At 44.9% G+C, this 24198-nt stretch overlaps 1 protein-coding gene and 1 long non-coding RNA gene across 2 annotated transcripts in view; one reads left to right on the top strand and one right to left on the bottom strand.

Moving 5' to 3' along the window:
- Window positions 1–1461: 1461 nt before the first annotated feature.
- Window positions 1462–21502, bottom strand: LOC146811782 (uncharacterized). The gene is made up of 3 exons (XR_014966778.1): window positions 21441–21502; window positions 11806–11862; window positions 1462–1503 (listed from the first exon to the last, which is right to left on the bottom strand). It is a non-coding gene; the product is annotated as an uncharacterized LOC146811782 (long non-coding RNA).
- LOC146811781 (serine/threonine-protein kinase NLK2-like) overlaps window positions 18951–24198 on the top strand; it is a 312019-nt gene continuing 306771 nt past the window's right edge. The window contains exon 1 of the mRNA XM_085618770.1: window positions 18951–21105. Coding sequence (XP_085474896.1) covers window positions 20753–21105 — 353 coding nt within the window. The 5' untranslated portion in view covers window positions 18951–20752. The remainder of the gene's footprint in view (window positions 21106–24198) is intronic.

The raw sequence follows: 24198 nt of genomic DNA, 5'->3' as shown, positions 1-24198 counted from the left end.
ACACAATGTTAAGTAGATGGTCAAAAGAAGAAGAGGAAGGGCAAAAGAGAGGGATAGGGAAGCACTTTGTGTAAAGACGAAAACCCTCACTCACCTTAAGGTGACATGCTTCATCATAGGGTCCCTTCTTCACACTGGGACCGCAAGGTACCCAGTGTGGGCTACTACTCTCCTGTAGGAGAGGAGCAGGGGGTTGTCACACACACTGCAAGTGCTATTTTTAGTATGGGGAGGGAGGGGCAGAGTGCAAAGTTATATGTGGGTTAAAACTATCTCCTGGTGGGCAAAACAAATTTTATTCTGGTACCCCCAATGAATAGGATTAAAAGCAAGCTTGTGAAATGGGGATATGGATGTTCCCCTATTTTATAATGTGGTCAACATGTTTCTGCCTTATTAAACGAAAAGGTTTGTGTCATTCTTCAAGACCAAAGATGTATGTTACTCTGCTTATAAAGAAATTCAAAAAGTGAAAAGCCAAAAGACCATACTTTCATGGTATTGGACAACCTCGTTGCACCATCATCTGGTGGGGTCCACAAGATTCTGCAAAATAAAGACACAAATCAAACACAATAGTGATGAACAGTCCTGTCTCTATAAAACACCTGTGTCCATCACCAACACTGCAAACCAATTGTGATGTAATTATGTGCCCATGAAAAGACTACATTGTTCCTTACCATCTTTAGCATATCAGAATAGCTAAACCTTCATCAGTTCCTTCGGGGCGCATCAGAGCTACACAAGCATACAAAAGTAATATACGGTCAACTTCAAAAATCAACTTTCCCACAAAAACCCTTCCATTGACCCTGGGGTAATGTAGCTGACATAATCTTACGTAAGTCTGCTGTAAGCCGTATAGCAACATGGTAAATTCCTGGATGAGCCATGTGTCATGATTCCACCAGCACGCACTCACTATCACCGTGAGGCTTGCTCATTATGTGTCTTTATGTCCTCCCTTCATAAAAACCCACCCCTATCTCGAGCACCAGCACTCCATATGTGATATGTAAATGCTTATGTTAAAACTATGTAATCAATATCGTGTATTGTCTTTATATTGCACATAACCTGTATTGTACTTGATCCAGCAAAACTTGATGCTCTTAAGGCAAGTGTAGTATAAGTTACGCAATCTTAATGGAGTTGTGAACAGTGTTTGCCAAACGGGACTGCTTGCGGGATCTTGGTGATACTGAGGGCAATGTTTACCTAGCAAAACTGCCTACGACAAGAAACAGGAGTGGTTCGTGGGTGTTTAGGAAAGGAACAATAACAAGGAAGCCGGTATTTTGACGCTAGACGCACGTTACGTTTAGCGTGCGGCGGCCATCTTGAGTGTGGCAAATCTATAAATAGCTACGCCCAAGTTCCAGAAGGCACTTAGCCTTCTGCTGATTGCCGAGACAACACTTGATTCCGGTTCGGAAAAAATACCTGTCATCGGACTTCTCTCCTTCAGTGAATCTTCGTGGTGAGATTTCTGGAACACGTCTGCAAGGAAAGAAAAGAAGCTAAGTGCACATTATTTTTTGGCGCCCAACGCAAGAAAGCTTCAACGTCATTATTATTGTCAGTGTTAAGACAATTTTTGGAAACATTGTTTCTTGAAGTAAGGGAACAGTGAAGAATCATAGCACTACTGAAGAACTGAACTTTAAAGACTCAAGTCTCCGTTTTGAAGGAATCTAAGAGAAAATCTATTGAATGTGATTTCAAAGAGTGACTTGTATACCACTACAGAGAACCCTTCACATGTGGTTGCTACGTCATCTCATCACATCCCAACATAAGACAACGCAGCACATCAGCGGACCGCTTCATCTCAGCCATCACTCAACAACGCGGATGTGACGCAGCACACCTGTAGATCGCAGGTAGGATAACGCATGCAGTTACACTACACAAAATTAGAAACATAGTTGGTAGAGCAGTATCGTGTAAGTGATAGAAAACCAGCACTCCAAATTAATTATACTCCGCTCTTGTTGCCTCACAGGTCGACAAAAGGAACACAGTAGCGTTCAGAATCCAGCCCTCCTCCCTAGCTTTATCGTACAGCCTAGTGGGTATTTTATAAACACTGGTTGTTCGGTAGGGATTTGGGAAGTCTGGCACATAGCGTCTCTGCGAACTCCAAGAAGGCACCCAACAGGTAAGAGTGCTTGTTACTAGTTTGACAGCTAAGACCACGGATAACAGTTCGCCCAGACGCTATGGCCCCCACTTCGCAAGTATCATTGAATGACATAGCTGCCATTCTAGTGGATATTCAGGCAGAAAATGCTGCATTAAGAAAGGATATGTCAGAGTTAGAAGCAAATATGCAGGCCTCTGCACCACTTAGTTCCACCACTTGGGGATCCTCGGCAAAACCAATTTGGAGGCCTCCTGTGTTTCAGCCTACTATGCACACTGTGCATAATAGTACTTCATCGCCAGCAACACAAATTCAAATAGTAACTCCAATTACAGTTCCGTTAGCATCACCAGAACTATTTTATGGGGACAGTTCTAAGTTCACTGTCTTTATGAATCAATGTCATTTGCACTTCATAGCTAAACATACAGAATTCCCAGATGATTCCTCAAAGGTATCTTTTATTCTGTCATATCTAGGAGGAGACTCAGCTCTTTGGTCCGTCCCCTTTGTGGAACGAGATGATCCCATCCTTTATGATCGCCGACGATTTAAAAACACCATGAAAAAATTGTTTGCAAAACACGTGTTTGTGCAAAGCGCAGATCATGAGCTCTTGAATCTAAAGCAAGGCTCTTCTGATTTATTACATTATATTTCGCGCTTTAATAGACTAGTAATTGAAGCAGTGTGGCCGGAAGAGAAAAGAGTAGCACTCTTCTACAGAGGTTTGCTGGACGATTTAAAAGATATGGTAACTCATATCCTGGATACCCCAGAGGTATGTGAGGAATTTATTGATTTAGTTGTAAAATTAAATCATTGTTTACTAGAATGAAAGAGTGAGACGGGGAGAGCAGACCACATCGGACGAACAGAACATAAACTGTTTATATTCAAGGAAAAATCAACCTCTAAAGGAGAGTCAGTTCCCAAAGAAGACATGGGAGAACCTATGTAGATAGGAACAGTTAGGGGGCCCCTCACTAAAGATGAAAAAGAGAAAAGGAGAACATTTAATCAATGTCTATATTGTGGTAAGTCCGGACATTTCGTTAAAGAATGTCCATACAGACCAAACAAAATGAAACCTAAAATGGGTGAAGTAGCTTTCACTCATCAGTCGGAAAACTAGAGAACTCGACAAAAGACGAGGTCAATTTGTCGAGTGAACACACCAGTTTGGCCTCCACAACTCCAGAACTCGCTGCTCATCTTCTTAGTATGAAAATCGCGTTACGATCATTGCATAACAACAGTCAGTCTTGGTCTGTGGATGCTCTAATTGATTCAGGAGTTACAGGCAATTTCATAGATACTCAGTTTTTACAAGAGCTAGGATTACAAACTCTTTAAAAGGAAAGGCCAGAAATAGTTATACCAGTGGACGGAAAAGAATTAACATCTGGATTGCTAAAACAACACACAGAGACTCTTCTTATGACATGTTCTACAAAACATACTGAACACATCACATTTGACATTATTGACGCACCACAGTTTCACCTCATATTAGGCGTACCATGGCTAGTTCGACACAGCCCTAAAATAGATTGGGTTCAAAAGACCGTAGTTTTTCATTTAGAATACTGTCAACATGCATGCCTTCCACATCAAATAGTAGACCAGGCAGGTCGCTCCCTCTGCCACCGCGCAGACCCCCTGTGTGCCACTACTGCCGCTCATTGCGTGCCTACTGCTGTCTGCCTCTTCGCTGTGCTTCTTTTTTCTGCCTTCCGTGACCCTCTGACAGCTGTGCTGTGCCCCGTTTTGTTTTCTGTTCCCCTCATTCGTTTTAGCTTCATTCTGCTCTCGCCTTCCGTGACCCTCTGATTGCTGTTGCTGTGCCCCGTGTTCCTTTCTGTACCCCTCGCTCGTTTTGCTTCGTTTTCTACCTACTATCCTCCTCCCCCTGCCCCCTCTTGCCTTCCGTGACCCTTCCAGCCGCTCGCTCCCCCACGGCCCCGCCTCCTCGTTCCCTATTGGCTGCCCCGCTCCCGCCTCCCAGCTGCTCCTCCCTCCCTCTACCCCTCATATGGAGGCCGCGCGGTGGTGAGAGGAGCGACCCTTGACCCTGTGAACAGGCAGGTCACCCCCTCTGCCACCGCGCAGACCCCCTGTGTGCCACTACTGCCGCTCATTGCATGCCTACTGCTGTCTGCCTCTTCGCTGTGCTTCTTTTTTCTGCCTTCCTTGACCCTCTGACAGCTGTGCTGTGCCCCGTTTTGTTTTCTGTTCCCCTCGTTCGTTTTAGCTTCATTCTGCTCTCGCCGTCCGTGACCCTCTGATTGCTGTTGCTGTGCCCCGTGTTCCTTTCTGTACCCCTCGCTCGTTTTGCTTCGTTTTCTGCCTACTATCCTCCCCCCCTGCCCCCTCTTGCCTTCCGTGACCCTTCCCGCCGCTTGCTCCCCCGCGGCCCCGCCTCCTCGTTCCCTATTGGCTGCCCCGCTCCCGCCTCCCAGCTGCTCCTCCCTCCCTCTACCCCTCATATGGAGGCCGTGCGGTGGTGAGAGGAGCGACCCTTGACCCTGTGACCAGGCAGGTCACCCCCTCTGCCACCGCGCAGACCCCCTGTGTGCCACTACTGCCGCTCATTGCATGCCTACTGCTGTCTGCCTCTTCGCTGTGCTTCTTTTTTCTGCCTTCCTTGACCCTCTGACAGCTGTGCTGTGCCCCGTTTTGTTTTCTGTTCCCCTCGTTCGTTTTAGCTTCATTCTGCTCTCGCCGTCCGTGACCCTCTGATTGCTGTTGCTGTGCCCCGTGTTCCTTTCTGTACCCCTCGCTCGTTTTGCTTCATTTTCTGCCTACTATCCTCCCCCCCTGCCCCCTCTTGCCTTCCGTGACCCTTCCCGCCGCTTGCTCCCCCGCGGCCCCGCCCCCTCGTTCCCTATTGGCTGCCCCGCTCCCGCCTCCCAGCTGCTCCTCCCTCCCTCTACCCCTCATATGGAGGCCGCGCAGCGGCCGTGTGCAGCGGGCGCGCGCAGCAGCCGTGTGCAGTGCGCGCGCGCAGCGGGTGCGCCACTGGCGCGCCGAAGGCAAGCCCATCTGCGCCTGGCCGCGCCCAGCGCCAGGACCCCTGGCCCTCTACGACGCCAGCCCACCCGACTGTGCTACGACGCCACCGCCCTCAACACCGGCCGGACCCCCGCCTGCCACGAGCCACCCCGAAACGCACCCATGGACCCTTCACCTGTGGTGGAGAAGTGTGGCTCAATGATTAGAGCGGCAGACCCTGATGCAGAGGTCTAGCCCGGGACCAGGGTTCAATTCCCCTTGGGCTCAAAAATTCCACAGACCTGATAATTCTCGCCTCGGTGCCTATTCCAATCATGGAGTCCCACTCTGCAACTCTGGGCAATAGCCTGCTTAATCTCCACAACGGCCCCCACAACGCTAAAGGATGCCTGGCCTCCACCTTGGGGGTGCCCAGGAGTGGATGCCTCACAGGGAAAGCCAGGATGGGTTCCGCAGCGGTATTCGTACAAGCGCCTTGAGACCCTTGCGGGTGAGTAGTGCGCTATACAAGTATCAAATTTACAAATTTAAATTTACATTTCACCTGCCAAGCCTGCAAATTCACCTGCCTCAGGACCAGCACCACACCCGACAGAGCAGGCACCAGCCGCAAGCACCTCAAGTGCCTCCTGCTCAACACCCGCTCCGTCCACAAGCACGCCATCGAACTCTGGCACCTCCTCGACACAACAGCGCCGGACGTCGCCTTCCTCACCGAAACCTGGATGAACGCCTCATCTGCCCCCGACATCGCCATAGCCATCCCGGATAGCTACAAGTTCACCCGCAGGGACCGCACCAACCAAACAGGAGGAGGCATCGCCATCGTCCACAGAAACACCATCCGCATCACGACCACCTCCGACGACAGCCTCACCGCCGCCGAGCACCTTCACTTCCAGATACACACCGACCCCAAGACCACCCTCAGAGGCACCCTCATCTACAGACCCCTGGGACCTCGCACACAATTCAGCGAAGCCATCGCAGACTTCATCAGCCCACTCGCACTCACCTCTCCCGACTACATCCTCCTAGGGGACCTCAACTTCCACCTGGAAAACAACAATGTCAGCAACACCACCACCCTGCTTGACAACCTAGCCAACCTCGGACTCAAACAACTGGTGAACACCCCCACCCACTACGCCGGCCACACACTTACCCAGTCTTCTCCTCCAGCGACCACATCTTCTTCAGCCACTCCACCGGGCTACACTGGACAGATCACAGCTGCGTCCACTTCAACTTCAACTTCAGGAAAACAACGACTCACCACCACCCACAACAAGGCCCACGGAGATGCTGGAGCAAGATCACCACCGAGCAGCTCACCACCTTACTGAGCCAGAACCCTCCCGCCAACACGACGGACCACAATGAAGCAGCCCGCAACCTCACTCAGTGGCTAACCAACTGTGCAGACACCCTCGCTCCACTGAAGATTCCTCCCAACAGACCCGGCAGCAAGAAAGCCTTGTGGTTCACCAACGACCTCAAAAACTCCAAGCAATCCTGCCGCAGCCTCGAGAAAACCTGGCGCCACAACCAGTCAACAGTAAACATGACAGCCCTAAAAAACGCCATCCGCAAACACCACCAGCTGATCCGCACCACCAAAAGGACATCATTCAGAGAACGACTTGACAACAACACCCACAACAGCAAGGAACTCTTCTGCATCGTCAAGTAACTCTCCAACCCCAGCGCCAACAACAACGACATCTCGCCCTCGCAAGACCTCTGCGACTCACTCGCCTCAATCTTCCACAACAAGATCGCCGACATACACAACAGCTTCGGCGCCCAATCCACGCACCCAACCAGGCACCCAACAACAGAACCTACGCCCCCTACCACCACCACCCTCTGCACCTGGACCCCCGTCAGCACAGATGACACCGCCCACACGATGAACACCATCCACTCCAGCTCCCCATCCGACCCATGCCCACACCACATCTTCAACAAGGCCGACTCCATCATCGCTCCCCAACTCCGGAACATCATCAACAACTCCTTCGCATCGGCCACCTTCCCAGAGACCTGGAAACACGCGGAGATCAGCACCCTCCTGAAGAAACCGACCGCGGACCCCACGGACCTCAAGAACTTCCGCCCCATCTTGCTCCTCCCCTTCCCCGCTAAAGTCATCGAGAAAACCGTCAACAAGCAACTGACCGCCTTCCTCGAGTCAAACGGCTCCCTCGACCCATCGCAGTCCGGCTTCCGAGCAAACCACAGCACGGAGACCGCCCTCATCGCAGCCACCGATGACATCAGGTCCCTGCTCGACAACGGGGAAACCGCCGCCCTCATCCTCCTCGACCTATCAGCAGCTTTCGACACAGTCTGCCACCGCACCCTAACAACCCGCCTCCACCACGCCGGGATCAAAGGAGAAGCTCTGAAATGGATCACATCCTTCCTCTCAGACAGAACTCAGAGAGTCTGCCTCCCTCCCTTCCGCTCTGCAGCCACGGAGATCATCTGCGGCGTCCCCCAGGGCTCCTCGCTCAGCCCCACCCTCTTCAACGTCTACAAGAGCCCCCTCGCAGCCATCGCACGCCAACACAACCTCAACATCATCTCCTATGCTGATGACACCCAGCTGATCCTCTCCCTCACCAACGACCCCGCCACCGCCAGAGCCAGCCTCCAGGAAGGAATGAAAGACGTCGCGGAATGGATGATGCTCAGCTGTCTGAAGCTAAACTCGGACAAGACAGAAGTCCTCATCCTCGGACCATCCCCCTCCGCCTGGGATGACTCCTGGTGGCCCCCGGCACTGGGCACCGCCCCCATCCCCACAGACCAAGCACGCAACCTGGGTTCATCCTGGACTCCTCCCTCACGATGACCAAGCAAGTCAACGCCATCTCGTCTTCATGCTTTAACACCCTACGCATGCTCCGTAAGATCTTCCGGTGGATCCCCACGGAAACCAGAAGGACGGTCACCCAGGCCCTCGTCACCAGCCGTCTGGACTACGGGAACGCTCTCTACGCGGGAACCACAGCCAAACTACAGAAAAAACTTCAACGCATACAGAATGCCTCCGCACGACTCATCCTGAACATCCCCCGGCGCAACCACATCCCTGCCCACCTGAGAGACCTGCACTGGCTCCCCATCAGCAAGAGAATCACATTCAGGATGCTCACCCACGCACACAAGGCTCTTCACGACATGGGCCCCACATACCTCAACAAACGCCTCACGTTCTACACATCCACCCGCCAGCTCCGATCCACCAGCCTCGCCCTCGCCACCGTCCCACGGATTCCCAGAACCACCATCGGGGGAAGATCCTTCTTCTACCTGGCGGCCAAAACATGGAACTCCCTCCCCACCCACCTACGACTGACCCAGGACCATCTCGCCTTCAGGAAGCAGCTCAAGACGTGGCTGTTTGAGCAGTAGCAGCACCATTCCCCTCCCCAGCGCCTTGAGACCCTCATGGGTGAGTAGTGCGCTCTACAAATGCTTGATTGATTGAACATCAAGTACAAGGATATGACTTCCCTAGAAATTTCAAAAGCATATTACTCTTGGAGGGTTTACCTGCTGAATATTCAGACCTACTGGATGTGTTTGATAAAAAAAAGGCAAACACGACCCCCACACAGGGACTATGACTGCCGCATTGACTTGGTTCCGGGGGCTACACTACCGTGCAGTCGCATTTACGCCCTCACAGAGAAAGAGAATGAGCACTTACGAGAATAGCTTGATGAATACCTTTCCAACGGATTTATCCGCCATTCAAAATCTCCAGTTTCATCACCTCTGTTTTTTATACCCAAGAAAGGGGGGGAGTTACGCCTGTGTATCGATTACCGTGCATTGAACAATGTAACCATTAAAAAATCGGTACCCTCTTCCATTAATTCCGACATTGTTAGACCAAATCAAAGACGCTACCATTTATACAAAACTAGATTTACGTGGAGCCTACCACCTAGTTAGAGTTCGAGAGGGTGATCAATGGAAAACAGCTTTCCGGACCAAATTTGGTCTTTATGAATATCAAGTGATGCCCTTTGGACTATGTATTGCTCCGGCGGCATTCCAGTTTTTTATAAATGAAGTATTGCGGGATTTCTTGGATATATGCTGTGTGGTGTACATAGATGACATCCTTAAATATTCCAAAAATATGGCAGAACATGTACAACAAGTGCGTGCTATTCTTCAATAGCTTTTAAAACATTATTTGTATGTAAAATTAGAAAAAAGCTTATTTTATGCCACTAAGGTGGTATTTTTAGGTTACATACTTAGCCCCGCAGGAATTGAAATGGATCCAAAGAAAATTCAAGCGGTACTTAATTGGCCCAGCCCTTCATCTGTTAAACAGGTTCAGAGTTTTTTAGGGTTTGCTAATTTTTATAGGCGCTTTATACATAATTTTTCCCAAATTATAACACCAATTACTAAATTATTACGCAAAAATACCAAATTCAAATGGAACACATTAGCTGAACAAGCCTTTCAAGAACTAAAAAGAGGATTCACTTCAGCGCCAATTTTGATGCACCCTGATCTTTCCCTTCCTTTCATCGTGGAAGCTGATGCCTCTCAATTCGCCATAGGAGGTATCTTGTCGCAAAGACTCAAAGATAAAGGTCAAATGCATCCTATTGCATACTACTTAAGGAAATTATCAACCACAGAACAAAACTATGCCATAGCTGATAGAGAATTATTAGCTATAAAAGCTGTCTTTGAAGAATGGCGACACTATTTATTGGGGGCTCATCACCCTGTTACGATTTATACCGATCATCGTAATTTATAAACCCTACGTTCTGTAAAAGCACTGTCTGTTCGTCAATTACGAAACCTTATCAATCTATTAAAAGACAATATTGGTGGCCTTCCATGTTTAACGACATCCAAGTGTATGAGGACACCTTTGCTATTTGCATACAAAATAAACCAGTTCATCATGCCCCAGTGGATTAATAAAACCCTTGCCACTGCCTCCTCAACCATGGCATACTATATCACTTGATTTTATAGTAGAGCTTCCTCAGACAAAGCAAGGATTCACTACTATCTTAACTGTGATTGACCATTTCACTCGTATGGCACATTTTATACCCTAGAAAAAACTCCCATCTGCAAGAGAGTTAACTCAGGTCTTCTTAAAAGAAATTGTAAGACTACATGGACTTTCCTCTGTTATTATTTCAGATAGAGGTTCTCAGTTCATTTCCCATTTTTGGCAAAATTTAGGAAAATTGTTAAACATGGATGTTTGCACCTTCTCTAGTTACCTTCTGCAAACTGATGGTTTAATGGAAAGGACAAACCAGACCATAGAACAATTTCTGCGTTTCATGTTAACTATGTGTGACCAAGAATGGGCAGATATTGTTTGGGCTTTAGAATTTGCTTATAATAATTTGGATCATTCTTCCATAGGACTGTCCCCATTCTTTTGTGCATATGGCTATCATCCCAAGCATGTTTCCAGTCAGGACATCACTCCTTTAAAAAATCCATCTGCATTTGCTTATGTGAAATCCTTGGTTTCCATTCAACAACAAGCCCAATTCCAACTAGCGAAAGTAAAAGAGAGTCAAAAAAGGTCAGCTGATATACACCGCATCCCACCACCTGTTTAGTCTGTTGGGGAAAAAGTATGGTTATCCACCAAAAATCTGCACATTAAGAGTAATAAGAAATTCTGTCCGCGTTTTATTGGACCATTCCCAATAGAAACAATAATAAATCCTGTCAGTATAAAGTTAGCATTACCATCAAAATTTCGTTTTCATCCTGTGTTCCATGTGTCACTAGTAAAACCATTAAATTCCAAAACCCAAATCACGCAGCCTCCACCCGCTGTAGAGATTGATGGAATTCCTAAATTCGAAGAGAAGGCAGTCTTAGATTCAAAACGAATACGTGGAAAGCTACATTATTTAGTAGACTGGAAGGGATATTGTCCTGAGGAACGAACTTGGGAACCTTTGGCTAATTTACAGAATGCACCAAAAATAGTGAAAAATTTCACGATACCCAAATAAGCCAAAACCAATACCCCTGGCTTTAGGGGGGATTTTGTGACTGGAGTACTGTCATGATTCCACCAGCACGCACACACTATCAACGTGAGGCTTGCTCATTACGAGCCTTTATGTCCTCCCTTCATAAAAACCCACCCCTATCCCATGCACCAGCACTCCATATGTGATATGTATATGCTTATGTTTAAACTACGTAATCAATATCATGTGCTGTCTTTATATTGCACATAACCTGTATTGTACTTGATCCAGCAAAACTTGATGCTCTTAAGGCAAGTGTAGTATAAGTTACGCAATCCTAATGGAGTTGTGACCAATGCTTGCCAAGCGGGACTGCTTGCGTGATCTTGGTGATACTGAGGGCAATGTTTACCAAGCAAAACTGCCTACGACAAGAAACAGGAGTGGTTCGTGTGTGTTTGGCAAAGGAAAGGAACAATAACAAGGAAGCCGGAATTTTGAAGCTGGACGCACGTTATGTTTAGCGTGCGGTGGCCATCTTGGGTGTGGCAAATCTATAAATAGCCACACCCATGTTCCAGAAGGTGCTTAGCCTTCCGCTGGTTGCGGAGACAACACCTGATTCCGGTTCGGAAAACTTACCTGTCATCGGACTTCTCTCCTTCAATGAATTTTCGTGGTGAGATTTCTGGAACACGCCTGCAAGGAAACAAAAGAAGCTAAGTACACATTTGGTTATTATTTTTTGCCGCCCAATGCAAGAAAGCTTCAACGTCATTATTATTGACAGTTTTAAGACAATTTTTGGAAACATTGTTTCTTGAAGTAAGGGAACAGTGAAGAATAATAGCGCTACTGAAGAACTGAACTTTAAAGACTCAAGTCTCCGTTTTGAAGGAATCTATGTATATCAGTGTATAGTGTATTTCTTAATTCTGTTGTTTACAGCACAAGCGATGGTGAAAGTTATTGGAAGGAATGCAAGTAAGTGAAAAGCACCATTGGAGAAATAATAGAGAGAAAAACTATTGAATGTGATTTCAATGAGTGACTTGTATATTTGTTTAACACTGCAGAGAACCCTTCACACACGGTTGCTACATCATCTCATCACATCCCAACATAAGACAACGCAGCGCATCAGCGGACTGCTTCATCTCAGCCATAACTCGACAACACGGAAGTGACGCAGCACACCTGTATATCGCAGGTAGGATAACGCATACAGTTACACTACACAATATTAGAAACATAGTTGGTAGAGCAGAATTGTGTAAGTGATAGAAAACCAGCACTACAAATTAATACTACTCCGCCCTTGTTGCCTCGCAGGTCGACAACAGGAACACGGAAGCATCCAGAATCCAGCCCTCCTCCCTAGCCTTATCGTATAGCCTAGTGGGTATTTTATAAACACGGGTTGTTCTGTAGGGATTTGGGAAGTCTGACACATAGCGTCTCTGCAAACTCCAAAAAGGCACCCAACAGGTAAGAGTGCTTGTTACTAGTTTGACACCATGTTTGGCTATTCACGTATATGGCCCAGTTTCTAAGTGTAACGAACTCTTACTAAAGCGTATTTGTAAAGGACCTCTGATTAATGGGGTCTATATTTAGAAGTCATAACTACTGTAAACCAACTGGAGCTGGAATCCCGTTACAGTAGTTGTGTTACAGCGTCCACGATGTGGCGTTATGAGACTCTGAAGGTAAGACGCTCCCCCTGTGGCACGATGCACAAATACCTCATGTCGGGGGAGGTAGCTTTATTTTGTTACACTACAGTGGCCTCATATTACTTTTACAGTCTCAGTCATGGTGCATGAAAATGACTCTACTTTTCAACCCGCGTAGCGATTGTGACTACTGGATTGTCACGGGTCCTTTTAAACAGGACTCCTGGTTCCTATTGGACCGTGGCTATGGACATATACATTTGAAGTGAGAGCTGTTGTGTCCTGTTAAAAGCGCAAAACAGGTTATTAGTTTTGTTGTGGTGGTGGGCTATGAGTTGTAGTGAGATGGACACTATAACACAACTACTGGAATGGGATTCCGGCTCCAGCTGGTTTACAGTGGTTATGACTTCTAAATATATACCCCACTAATTAGAGGTCCTTTACAAGTATGCCAATTTTAGGTGGGAGAGAGCTAACATAAAGTCATTTTTTTAGGCTTAAAAATTTGGTCTGTTGGCATGTCTGATTGTGGGTAGGGTAGCCACTCTTCTTCAAAACAAATACCAGCCATTTGTTTACATTTTGCCGTTCTACAAAGCCAAGAGCTGGTAGATAAAAAGAAAAAAGAGTTTGTGTAAAATTGTCAGGATTGTTTTGTAACATGGCAATTATCCCTCTGCCTGCTCTAAAAATCATTCTGAAAGAATATAGCTGTTTTGTTAACCATATGTGTTTGGTGTTTTAGGTTTGAGTTTCAAAAGGCAAAAAATACTGGATTTCAATGCTATTCCCAATAATGTTATTGGCCTGGACTTGAAAATACTTGCCATGCTGATAAAAAAGAAAAGATGGCAACTCTAATTGCAGGAAAATGTATATGTTTATTAAGCAAGTGATATGTGACTTTTGGGCGGGTCTGAAAAAAAGTGTAATGTTTTTGCAAACCCAAGGTGCCTTATTCTCTTACTTCGGAACCACAGTTCTGTTTTTTACTTTGGGCTATGGTACTTGCAGTCTTTAATCTTAGCTGCCTTTTTTCCCAGGCCCATGAGTGACTAGTTAGTCCAGTCCCATTCTTTTTCTTCAAAGTTCTAGGCCTTTAAGTCCTGGTTTTACACTGGGTTAAATAAGACAAACTAGGGTGACCAACTGGCATGGGTGCAAATTAAGGATGGTAAGTGTAAAAATTCAGGACAATGGGTCAAATTTCAGGACAAAACTTCAGGGCAGAAGGTCAAAATTCAGGACAAAACTTCTTGATAAAAGGTATGTTTTACAGACACATCAGAGGAAGTTGCACGATAATATAAAAGTAAGTAAATAGACAACCACTAAGTACAAGTCAAAATAAGTTTATATTAGGTTGAGACAATCGTGCACTTCACAGTTTTTCGGTATGCGCGCAGCTTTGAGCAAATGTGCAGGTCTTTTTGTAGTATTTCATGTGATAATCTATTCATATAGTTACTGCACTGGGTTGTCCAGTCTGGTATTTTGTTTACAACTCATGGTCCTGAGCAGTTATGTTTGGTGAGAGAAGTGGTAAGGAAGATCTGCTCAGATAAACTTTGTTACCAGCATCTCATATATGAGTGCCATTGTAAGATGTAAAGCTGCACGCATAGGTGAACTAAAGGGAGGATTGCTGTGATGAACCCACTATAGGGAACGCATTATGGGTGTTTCAGCAAGTGGAACTTAAAATATGGAATCTAACTTTGCTTATGGGGGCTTCGAAGAGAGCTGCACTAGCTGATGGAAGTCACGAAGGTGCTTTTCCATGCAGCTTTCTTAAAGAAGGCATTGTCGATACACTATTACATAGTTAATTTTTTACGCCTTGCCTATTACTACGAACACAATATACATCTCAAGCACAGCTCATGGCACTATGAGGCTCTCCCTAAAACCTTACACCTAAAACAAAACATGAAAACATTTACAATTACTAGTGTAAAATTCAAGTAGCAGTTGGGTGTCACTCAGAATGTCATATGCATGATGTATAGGTCCCACACATAGGTACACGGCAAATACAGAAAAGTCACACATAGGCGACGGAGTAGCCAGAAAATTAAATACCTCCCACTTTGAACTAAAGCTCTTATGGCACAAAGAAAGCAAAGTAAGTCATCACAACCCTCCTCAGAAGAGCTCTCTTGTCTAAGGATCTAGCCATTCATCCTTCCATCAAACCCCTGATATCCACCATTTCACATTTATATTGTCATCCATTCTTCTTTTTCATCCATCATTCAGTCTTTCACCAATCATTCTGTCCTTCCATCTGTGTGCCCATTCATATTCAAATCTATTCAACCATTTGCACACCTATCCATCATCTATCCCTCAATCCATCATTTCACTCATCCATCCCTCCATCTTCCCTTTTACTCATCCATCCATTATCCACCCTTTCACCCAATCCATCCTTTCACTCATCCATCCAACCATTTACCTTTCACCCATCCACCCAATCACTCATCCGTCCACTCAATCACCCTTTCACTCATCCATCCACTCTTCCACCCATTTACCCTTTCACCCACCCAGCCATCCTTTCCCTTACTCATCTATCCACCCATTCAATCATCCGTCCACCCATTTAACCTTTCACCCATCCGTCCTTTCTTCCAGAACTCCACCCTCCCTTTCACTCATGTATGCATTCTTTCAATCATCCATCTTTACATTCTTCTTTTCACTCATCCATGCACCAATTCGCCCACCTATTCTCCCACTCATTCATCCATGCTTTCACTCATTTATACAGCCATCCATCCTTTCTCCCTACATTCCCCTTTCACTTAGCCACCCATCCTTGCATCCACCCTTCACCCACTCATCATTTACTCACCCACTCATGAATAAATCCACTGACCCTATCACTCATCCATCATTTCACTCATCCATCTCTCCTTTCTCTCATCCATCCTTTCACTCATCTATCCATCCTTTTGTCCATCTACCCTCCCTGTCACTCACTCGTTCTTTCTTACATCCACCCTGTCACTCATCCATCCATTCACCCTTTCACTTATCAATTCATCCATCCATCATTTCTCTCATCCATCCACGCTTTCTCTCGCCCATCATCGACCCTTTCACTCATCCATCCATCCTTTCACTGATCCATCCACCCTTTACCCATCCATCTACTCTTCCATCAATACATCCATTTACCTTCATCCATCCTTCCTCTCATTATCCATCCATTTATCCTTTCACTAATCCATCCAGCCATTTACCCATTCCTTTACTTTCTCACTCACCCAACTTTTCACATTAATTATGAGATGAACCTTTGTCTACTGAGTTGCAGACAGAAGAGGCACATCAAGAACGTCACCCTTGCTGTAGTTCCTAAAGCAAGGGGTGGGGTGGTTTCACTATGCCCCTGCACATAGGCAATCCGAAAACTTGGAAGTCATGAGTCATGCACGATGCACAGGACATGAGGTGACTGTGACATGGGGTTGTTTTCAGGACTTTAAGTGAGTCTCTCCAAGTGGCCTGTCTCATGCAATTAAGGGTGTGGCTTAAAACACCTTAGCTAAAAATATGTGCTGAGCATAATGTGCCGCCCGACTGGTATTTTGCTGTTTCTATCATTGCATCCAGTAACATTAGACCTACAGCAAGCCATTACTACTGGCTTTGTCAACAGATGTTAGTTGCATTAAATAAAATAAAATAGAAGCAACTGTGGCTTCATTGTATATATTATTAAAAATGCTTCAGCTCTGAAATGATGAGACTGTGAAAGAACTATAACCTCTTCTTTTTCAGTTCTTTCGCCAGCTTCTTTTCATGAACTGGCACATAGCAGCATGGACTTTTTTGTACATTTGTTTTGTACATTTCTTCCATCTAACCCTAACAGAGTACCCTGCCCTAGACCGAGGCAGGAGTAGGCCCACCACAAGCTATAACAGCCCAAATGGGCTCATTGTCATTCTGTATGTGACAATCAGCCGCATACAGGAATGACCATGGGTGGGTGGGGCAGCTCTTGTGCTCAGAGGATGGGTGTGATGCAGCCCCATCAGGGAGCTGGGCATCTCACAGCGGAACAGCTCTGCTCCCTGCAAGGCCCAAAATTACGGACAAAAGGCGTCCGTAAAAGGGATTGTGACGGACAACCGACGTGAGGTCCAAATTACAGACGGTCCGTAAAATTTACAGACTGTTGCTCACACTAAGACAAACAAAAAGAAAAACAGGACTTGCCTAACTAGTCGCGTAGGGACCTGGGAAACTTGGCATCTATGCTTGATGTAATAACGGGATAAACAGGATTAAATTTACCAGATTTCAAAGAAAAGTCGAGGAATCGATCTGCTACTTACTAGTGGACCAGAAAACCTGTGATTGCTTTATGAAAGCTAATGAGATTACTTATAAAGCCCAATAACCAGCTCTGCCAGGATTCCTTGGCCTATTCGTGATAGGCAGTCCAGTTTTTTATTTGAATTCTGGGACTTGTAATCTTGTTTATTCCATTATAAAACAGGACTACTACAAGTCCCTGAATTCAAATTTAAACAAGCATTGGCATAGCCAATAGGTCTCGCCTTTGGGACCTTATAAGTGTTTAGCCCTGCAACAGTTGCATAACTAAATACTTATAAGGTCCAAAAAACGAGACCTATTACGGCCGCGAAAGTGATCGCGATCACGATCAAACATCAAAGCGGCCGTGAAAGTAATCGCGGTAAAGTGCGTCGCGCGCGCCCGCGCACATGCACTGTAGCTCTAGGCTGGCCTGGTAGCACTTTTTGGAGCCCTCACAAAAAGTCTTGCCAGACCAGCGCATGTGCTGGGTCAGGCGAGACCTAAAAAACCTGCACTGGAATACGGACCAGAAATACTTACCAGCTATGAATAACATACCTAACAGGACACCTGATTCAGGCAGTAGGCTCCTGATTTTTAAAGCCACAAAGAGTTTTATTTTTAGCTTTCTCATACCTAAACGTGTTCCCACTTCAAGGCAGGTCCGTGGGGAAAATACATTCATCGGATTTAATTTTCCAAAATCTCATTCCTGAGTCTAACTTCTTCCTGAGTTGGCATATATGCAATACATTTTAACCTAAAGGTTGTTATCGCTCCACTTCAAGATGGCTCCTTATTTTCCTAGGACATCTCGATTACTTCCAACATGGCCTCCTCACTTTTCGGTGACCTGATATGACTCGTTCTCAAATGACTATATTTTGGAAACGGTAACGATGGAATCCAAAATGGCTGTCAGTACTCCCCAAGTATGTGACCGTAAAAAATAACAAGCATTCGCAATGCAATAGGTCTCGCAGTTGTTAAGAGGGTGGAGGTCGACAACCCATTGCTGGTTTGTCGGGTGCTCTGACTGCTCTCCTCCAAACACGTAAAATTATTTTTAAGATAGAGCAACTTACTTTACTCTGTAAGTATTTGTAGTACACAGCCTATTCATTTAAACTTACTTTTCTTATCGCTTTTTTTCTGAAAAAGTAAATAAACAAAAATGACCTTTATACTGGAAATTATGGTTTGTTGCATACTTAATGGCGGCGGCTGTATTTTAGAATACTGCTAAGCGTACAGCTTGCTTCGACTCGGCCATGAATCTCAAACTAACACTGGTGTAGAGGACATGTCCGAATGACGTTATTCATGTCTTACAAAATATCACTAAAGCAATACTTACGGTAGTCGGAATTTCCATTTCTTGGACGGCTTTTTCTTCAAATGTTTACCATTCCCTTCGTTTTGAGAAAAAGTTAATATGTGCAAAATGTAGCAAAATGAAATATTTTAATGATTTCTTTTCTGTATCTAAGTACACAAATAATACAATGCACATGTGCTTTCAAAAAATGCAATATGTAGCCTTCTTTGCCGCTTTCACCAGGACTCAACTTAAAAGCATAAATTCAGAAATGGAAACGTTTTTCGCTGTCGAATGTCCATGTTTTGCTTTGATCAATGGGTTTCCTCTAAAAACGCTTTATGGGCGGACCTAAACTACTGCGGTGGCCATCTCGGAAACAGGCATTCTGTAGATCGACGTTCTTAGAACGCCCTTTAGTAGCAACGAACCTTGCTCCTGACGTTAAGATGGCTGCCTCATAGAACATGCGCAGAATGATCCCACTAGACAGAAGAACAGAGGGGGCCCGGGGCGGGGAGGAGGTGGAGAGGAAGAACGGAGAGGGCCCTACCGAGCTTCTAGCGATCTTGCAACAGCCGCCTCGGTAGCAGGCGACGGGTTGCAGCTCACTCTGTGCTCTCTCACGCTTAACCCTGTCCCAAGCTGCAGACGGCCACCGCTTCCGGGGTCCAGGGTATGAGGGGCCAGCAACGGCCGTGGGGCCTTAAAGGGGCCGTGGCACCCATTGTGAGAGAGGAAGAGTGGGGACAGTCCTTGGCATTGTTTATTGTCCCACCTCTGCTGCTCGTTTAAGTTCTGCGTTTAAAGGTTTTAGTCCTGGGGGATCCTGAGCCCCCTCAAACATTTCATTCGATATTTGACCCTTATTTAGTAGCATACTGCTTCTGCACCTATAATTTCCCACATTTGTTGTCCTTCGGAAAATTTCCTATTTGTATTGCTCATCTTTTTGTAATTTACCTCCTTATTGTTTTTTACATCACGCTAACACAATAGGACAATATACACCATACGTTGCTTTTCATAGATCAGTTTCTCCCATTCGTTACCCCATATGAGAATTTCAGCAATTTATTCTGCAGTGTTGGTCTATTCACCTTCTTTCAAACTATTTTGATTTATTTATTGTTTCGCGCAGAAATGTAACCAGTATATTGTCCTTCATCGTTTGATTACCACGTTATTGGCAAATATCGAATCCATACCCTTCTGGTGCTCTAACAAACCCATTGCCAGGTTTGTTTTTTTAGACCACTTGCTGCCTACAACACTCACATTTATTCCTTATTTCTATATTCTGATCTTTGATCACCCTGTAGTTGCTTGTACGTTATTGCTACCTAACTTATTTTTTCCCTTTATAAAGTAACATTCAACTTGTTGCCATCCTTGGTGCTTTTCTTTCATTTCCTGCCCTCATAATTGCCCTCCCCATATTGTTTTGCCTCGCATATGCAGATTATTTTACATCCTCATCACTCCATCTTCACTCTCATGCTGATTTTCTCCATATTTGCTAATTTACCCTTTCTGTTGTCCCACATGACAAGTTACACCAGCCGTTGGAGACCCTGCCCCCTATTGTCCCCTCGTGCTTTATATATCGGCTTATTGCCACCCTGAGCTGTCCCTCATTGATCCTCATACTGTGTTTGTCCCCTCTACTTGAACCTTCATTTACCTTTTTTCTGGTTCTCCATCTCGGGTGAATGCCTATGTTACCCATCATACATTGGTTAATCTTGACTTGTTGATCCCACTTAAATCACAATTGGCTGTTTGCCCTTCATTGTTTTTTTGTCACATCTCAAATTTAAACTCCATCATTGTCACATCTACTGTATTGTTTGAACAATTTATTGCTGCCCTTTCAGGTTCTTGCCTCTTCACACATTAAGTTCCACTCTATTGTTCCCACATGTATATTTGTGTATACACCTTTCCTTGTCTCTGACGTTTCCCCCATTGCCATGGTATTCCTTTCTCTGAAACTGTGCTCATTCAGATTTTTTACCTCAAGTGTTCTTCTAATTCCTCCTCTCATTTTCCATCTGTTTACCCACTGAAATCTTGCATTTTAATATATGTACAATAGTTTCCCCATCAGGAGTATTCTCTGTACTGCCGTCTATTCTTCCTTTTTTTATGTAGAACATGACAGCTTGTTCTTCTTCTTTGCCTTAATTACCCTTTCCCACTCCTGTCCTGGTTTCAACCAGCTACATTTAACCCCATCTCCTCCCATTGGACACTGATGGCCTTCCAGGGCCCCAACAGGTCCCTTGGGGCCCAGCTGTGTAGTGGCAGTGTATTCAGCAGCCTCGGGGGTCTTATCCAGCCCCCAATGACTGCTGGTCTGGGGCAGAAGTTTTATTGCCCCAATGGAGCAGCTGTGTTGGCGGCTGCTTCCACTTCATCTTCACCAACCACAACAGCCGTGCAGTCTGGCTCGCACCAGCAGCAGCTTGTCAACCATCATCACCATGGACCACAGGCCGGAACCATCCAAAACCAGGGTATGCCGGCTCGACCAGTCGATACTAGAACTGCTGTGGTGGACCCTGAGCCTGACCGACCGATTGGCTATGGAGCCTTTGGTGTTGTTTGGTAAGTAGTCTTGTATTGGGCTGAATTTAAATAAATTATAAGTCTGTTCAAAAGCTGGAGAGCCACGAGGCCCAAAGTCTTACATAAGTGAAGACGTACAATGTCCATTTTGTGCTGAGCCCTAATGGTTGCAGAACCGGGGGTGGGATTTTTTTTCTCCATATGTTTCTCTCTTAGAGCCATTAGTGTGTTTGCATTTCGTCCTGTGCAATATGTAGTTGCGTAACTGTATCAGCTTTGTTTCACAACCTCTATATGATTGTGGAATTTGGAAGCTGCAAGCAGTTGCTGAATTGAGGCCCCCATGATTTTTTGCCTACGACGTAATTTGTTACCTGTATTGATGGGAGGGAAGGCAGTGATGGCTCGTTGGTCTAGAGTTGCTCTGCTGGGACTGCCATGTTTAGGTCTCGCCTGACCCAGCGCATGCGCTGGTCTGGCGAGACTTTTTGAGAGGGCTCCAAAAAGTGCTACCAGGCCAGTCTAGAGCTACGATGCATGTGCGCGCGCGCCGCGCTTGACCCTGTTTACTTTCACTTTGGCGGCTGTGTGGCCGCTCTGATTTTTGATCGCGATCACTTTCGCAGCCCCACGGCCGCTTGTTCCAACTTATCTTCATTTCAATCTCCACTGCCGCAGCCTGTTGTTTACTTGTTTCCCCTTGTTCTTTTCTGTAACAGTTTTTGCTCTTTATTTTTACAGTTCCTTACTTTCTAGGAATTGAGAAGTGTTCTTTTTCTTACACACACACATTTATATCTCGTTTTTGGCATTCCAACCTGGGTCCGGTATGTTTTTTGCGCAAAAATCCTTGGATCTTCATGGACAAAGTAATTTTGTCATCCTGACAGCTCCTCAAAATAAACTTTTGTAGGCTTGGTTTCGTCAGGCTTCCTTCATTTAAAGGATTGTTGTCAATTACGTATATTCAACTATATAACAGCAAGAGGCCATGGAAATTTCAAGCAATGTATTCTGCAAATGCTGTATACCATAATAATGTATCATGTCCTGCAGAGAATAAACCATCACTTTCACAACATGTGCACATAACAAGGCTGGCTCTCTAGCACATTCTGATTCTGCATGTGCTGATTCGACAGAAAGGAGACATGGGGACAGGCCCTAGTTTGGGAAATGCTGGACAAAGATCTTGAGTAACAAGCATTGGCATAGCCAATAGGTCTCGCTTTTGGGACCTTATAAGTGTTTACCCATGCAACAGTTGATGTTGTTGCACCAAGGATATTGTGCTGCATAACTAAATACTTATAAGGTCCCAAGAGCGAGACCTATTGGCTATGCCAATACTTGTTTTCTTTGCAAGAGTGGCATGGGTGCATTGTTCTGTGATTGCATGATGGGGCAGCTTCATTTATGCTATGGGTATGGGGCTTGTCCTGCCAACTTGCTTGTGGGCTGCAGTGCTGGTCCCACTTCATTTTCATGGAGCTTGTGTGATGTGGATTGGACTGGCCGCATTGTCATGAGGTTACTTTAGATTCTTTACTGGGTTTATATGACTGAACTGTGTACAAAGATGCCCCAGTAATTTGACATGGTTTGACAAGATAATCTTACATGTCTTCGTTTTTACTTCAGGCCCTGTAAATAATAACCCTCTTGAATATTTATTTGTTGGTATATCGGCTTTATCTTTAAAAAAATGTTCCTTGGATATGCTGTTTGCCTAATTTTGTACATATTGAGTTCTGCTAGTTTTGTATCAACATAGGGCTTGCCATGTCTCCTAGTCTGTTTCTGACCAGCTGCCACAGTGAAAGTCTGAATTTTGTAGAAATTATTTCATGGTTTGAGAATTGAAATCCTCTATTTTTGAAGTACTGTAAACTACGTTTACCATTGGTAATTGAAATGCCCAATCATTTAGATGATCAGGTGCTGCTTAAGTTTTACTTATGAGGTCTATTTGTCTGCCTTCTAATGGTTATTGTAAGAGAATCTCAATTAGCCAATCAATATCGTTTTTAATAAAGCTCAAAACTGAGGGTTACATTGAAGCCTAATCTTGTATCTGAAATAAGAGCGGGTAGTGCACAGCTTATTACATTGATTTCCTTGAATAGAAATCAGTAGTTTGTTCATTCGATTTCCTAATTCTATGTATTGTTTCCCACAAAGAATAATGTATCGTATAAAAGAAACAGATTCTGATCGATATTGATTTAATTGAAAATGAATTTGTGTAGAAAAAATGATTTGTCAAGCAATTATTTACCAATGTACTAAATGTGTGAACTTTGAGTTTAAGATATATAACATTTCTACACTTAATTTGTTATTGAGCCTAGGTATAAACTAAACGTTACCATCACTATTCTTCATTTAAAAGACGTTGTTCAAGATAGAGAAAACGTACTATTGATTTGAACAAATTAATCTACATACTTGGGTATTCAAACGTATGTTACCCATGTACCATCCACCTATTTGAGTGTATAATGGGTATGCACACCTTTTGTATCTGAAAACACAGAATACGCTTTAGTTTCACACTTCTTGAAAAGTACCACAATGCTGGTGATCCTTTTTCATTTAAAGTGCACTTTAATCCTTTCAAATGAGTTTCTTGGTTTTATTTCCATTAACTTTTTTTAAAGCAGCAATTTTCATTACTTTGTCAATAAATTTTCAGGCCACTTAAACCTAACAGGCATTTACCTGGTATTGACTGCTGACTTTTGGCTTTGCCAGTGCTTATTGTGTTATGGTCTTTGTAAAACGTTTGATTTCTTACCTCATGGAGATTAAGCAGAACGTTTACTAAGTCCAGTTCCATATTGTAGAATGACATTTTTTACCCTGCTCTACTCATACCAATGCAGGGGTTGTATGCTTCTGAATATTGATTGAAGATGCACTTAATGCCTAGTTTACCATACTCCTTCTCAAAACCTGCAGCCCAAATCTGAGCAGAGCACTGCATAATATGTAAAAGCTTAGCTGCATATCAATGTGTTAAGCAAGCAGTCACGTAGTTTCGACTACAGATAGATTCACCTTGGTTAAAAGACTTTTGCACAATGTCAATGCATATGGTGAGCTTTGGGTCAGCACAATTTTAATCATTGG

Source organism: Triturus cristatus, chromosome 7 (assembly GCF_964204655.1).
Source record: "Triturus cristatus chromosome 7, aTriCri1.1, whole genome shotgun sequence".
NCBI classification, from domain to species: Eukaryota; Metazoa; Chordata; class Amphibia; order Caudata; family Salamandridae; genus Triturus; species Triturus cristatus.
The sequence above is the reverse complement of the archived record's forward strand: the minus strand, read 5'-3'. Positions and strand labels throughout refer to the sequence as shown.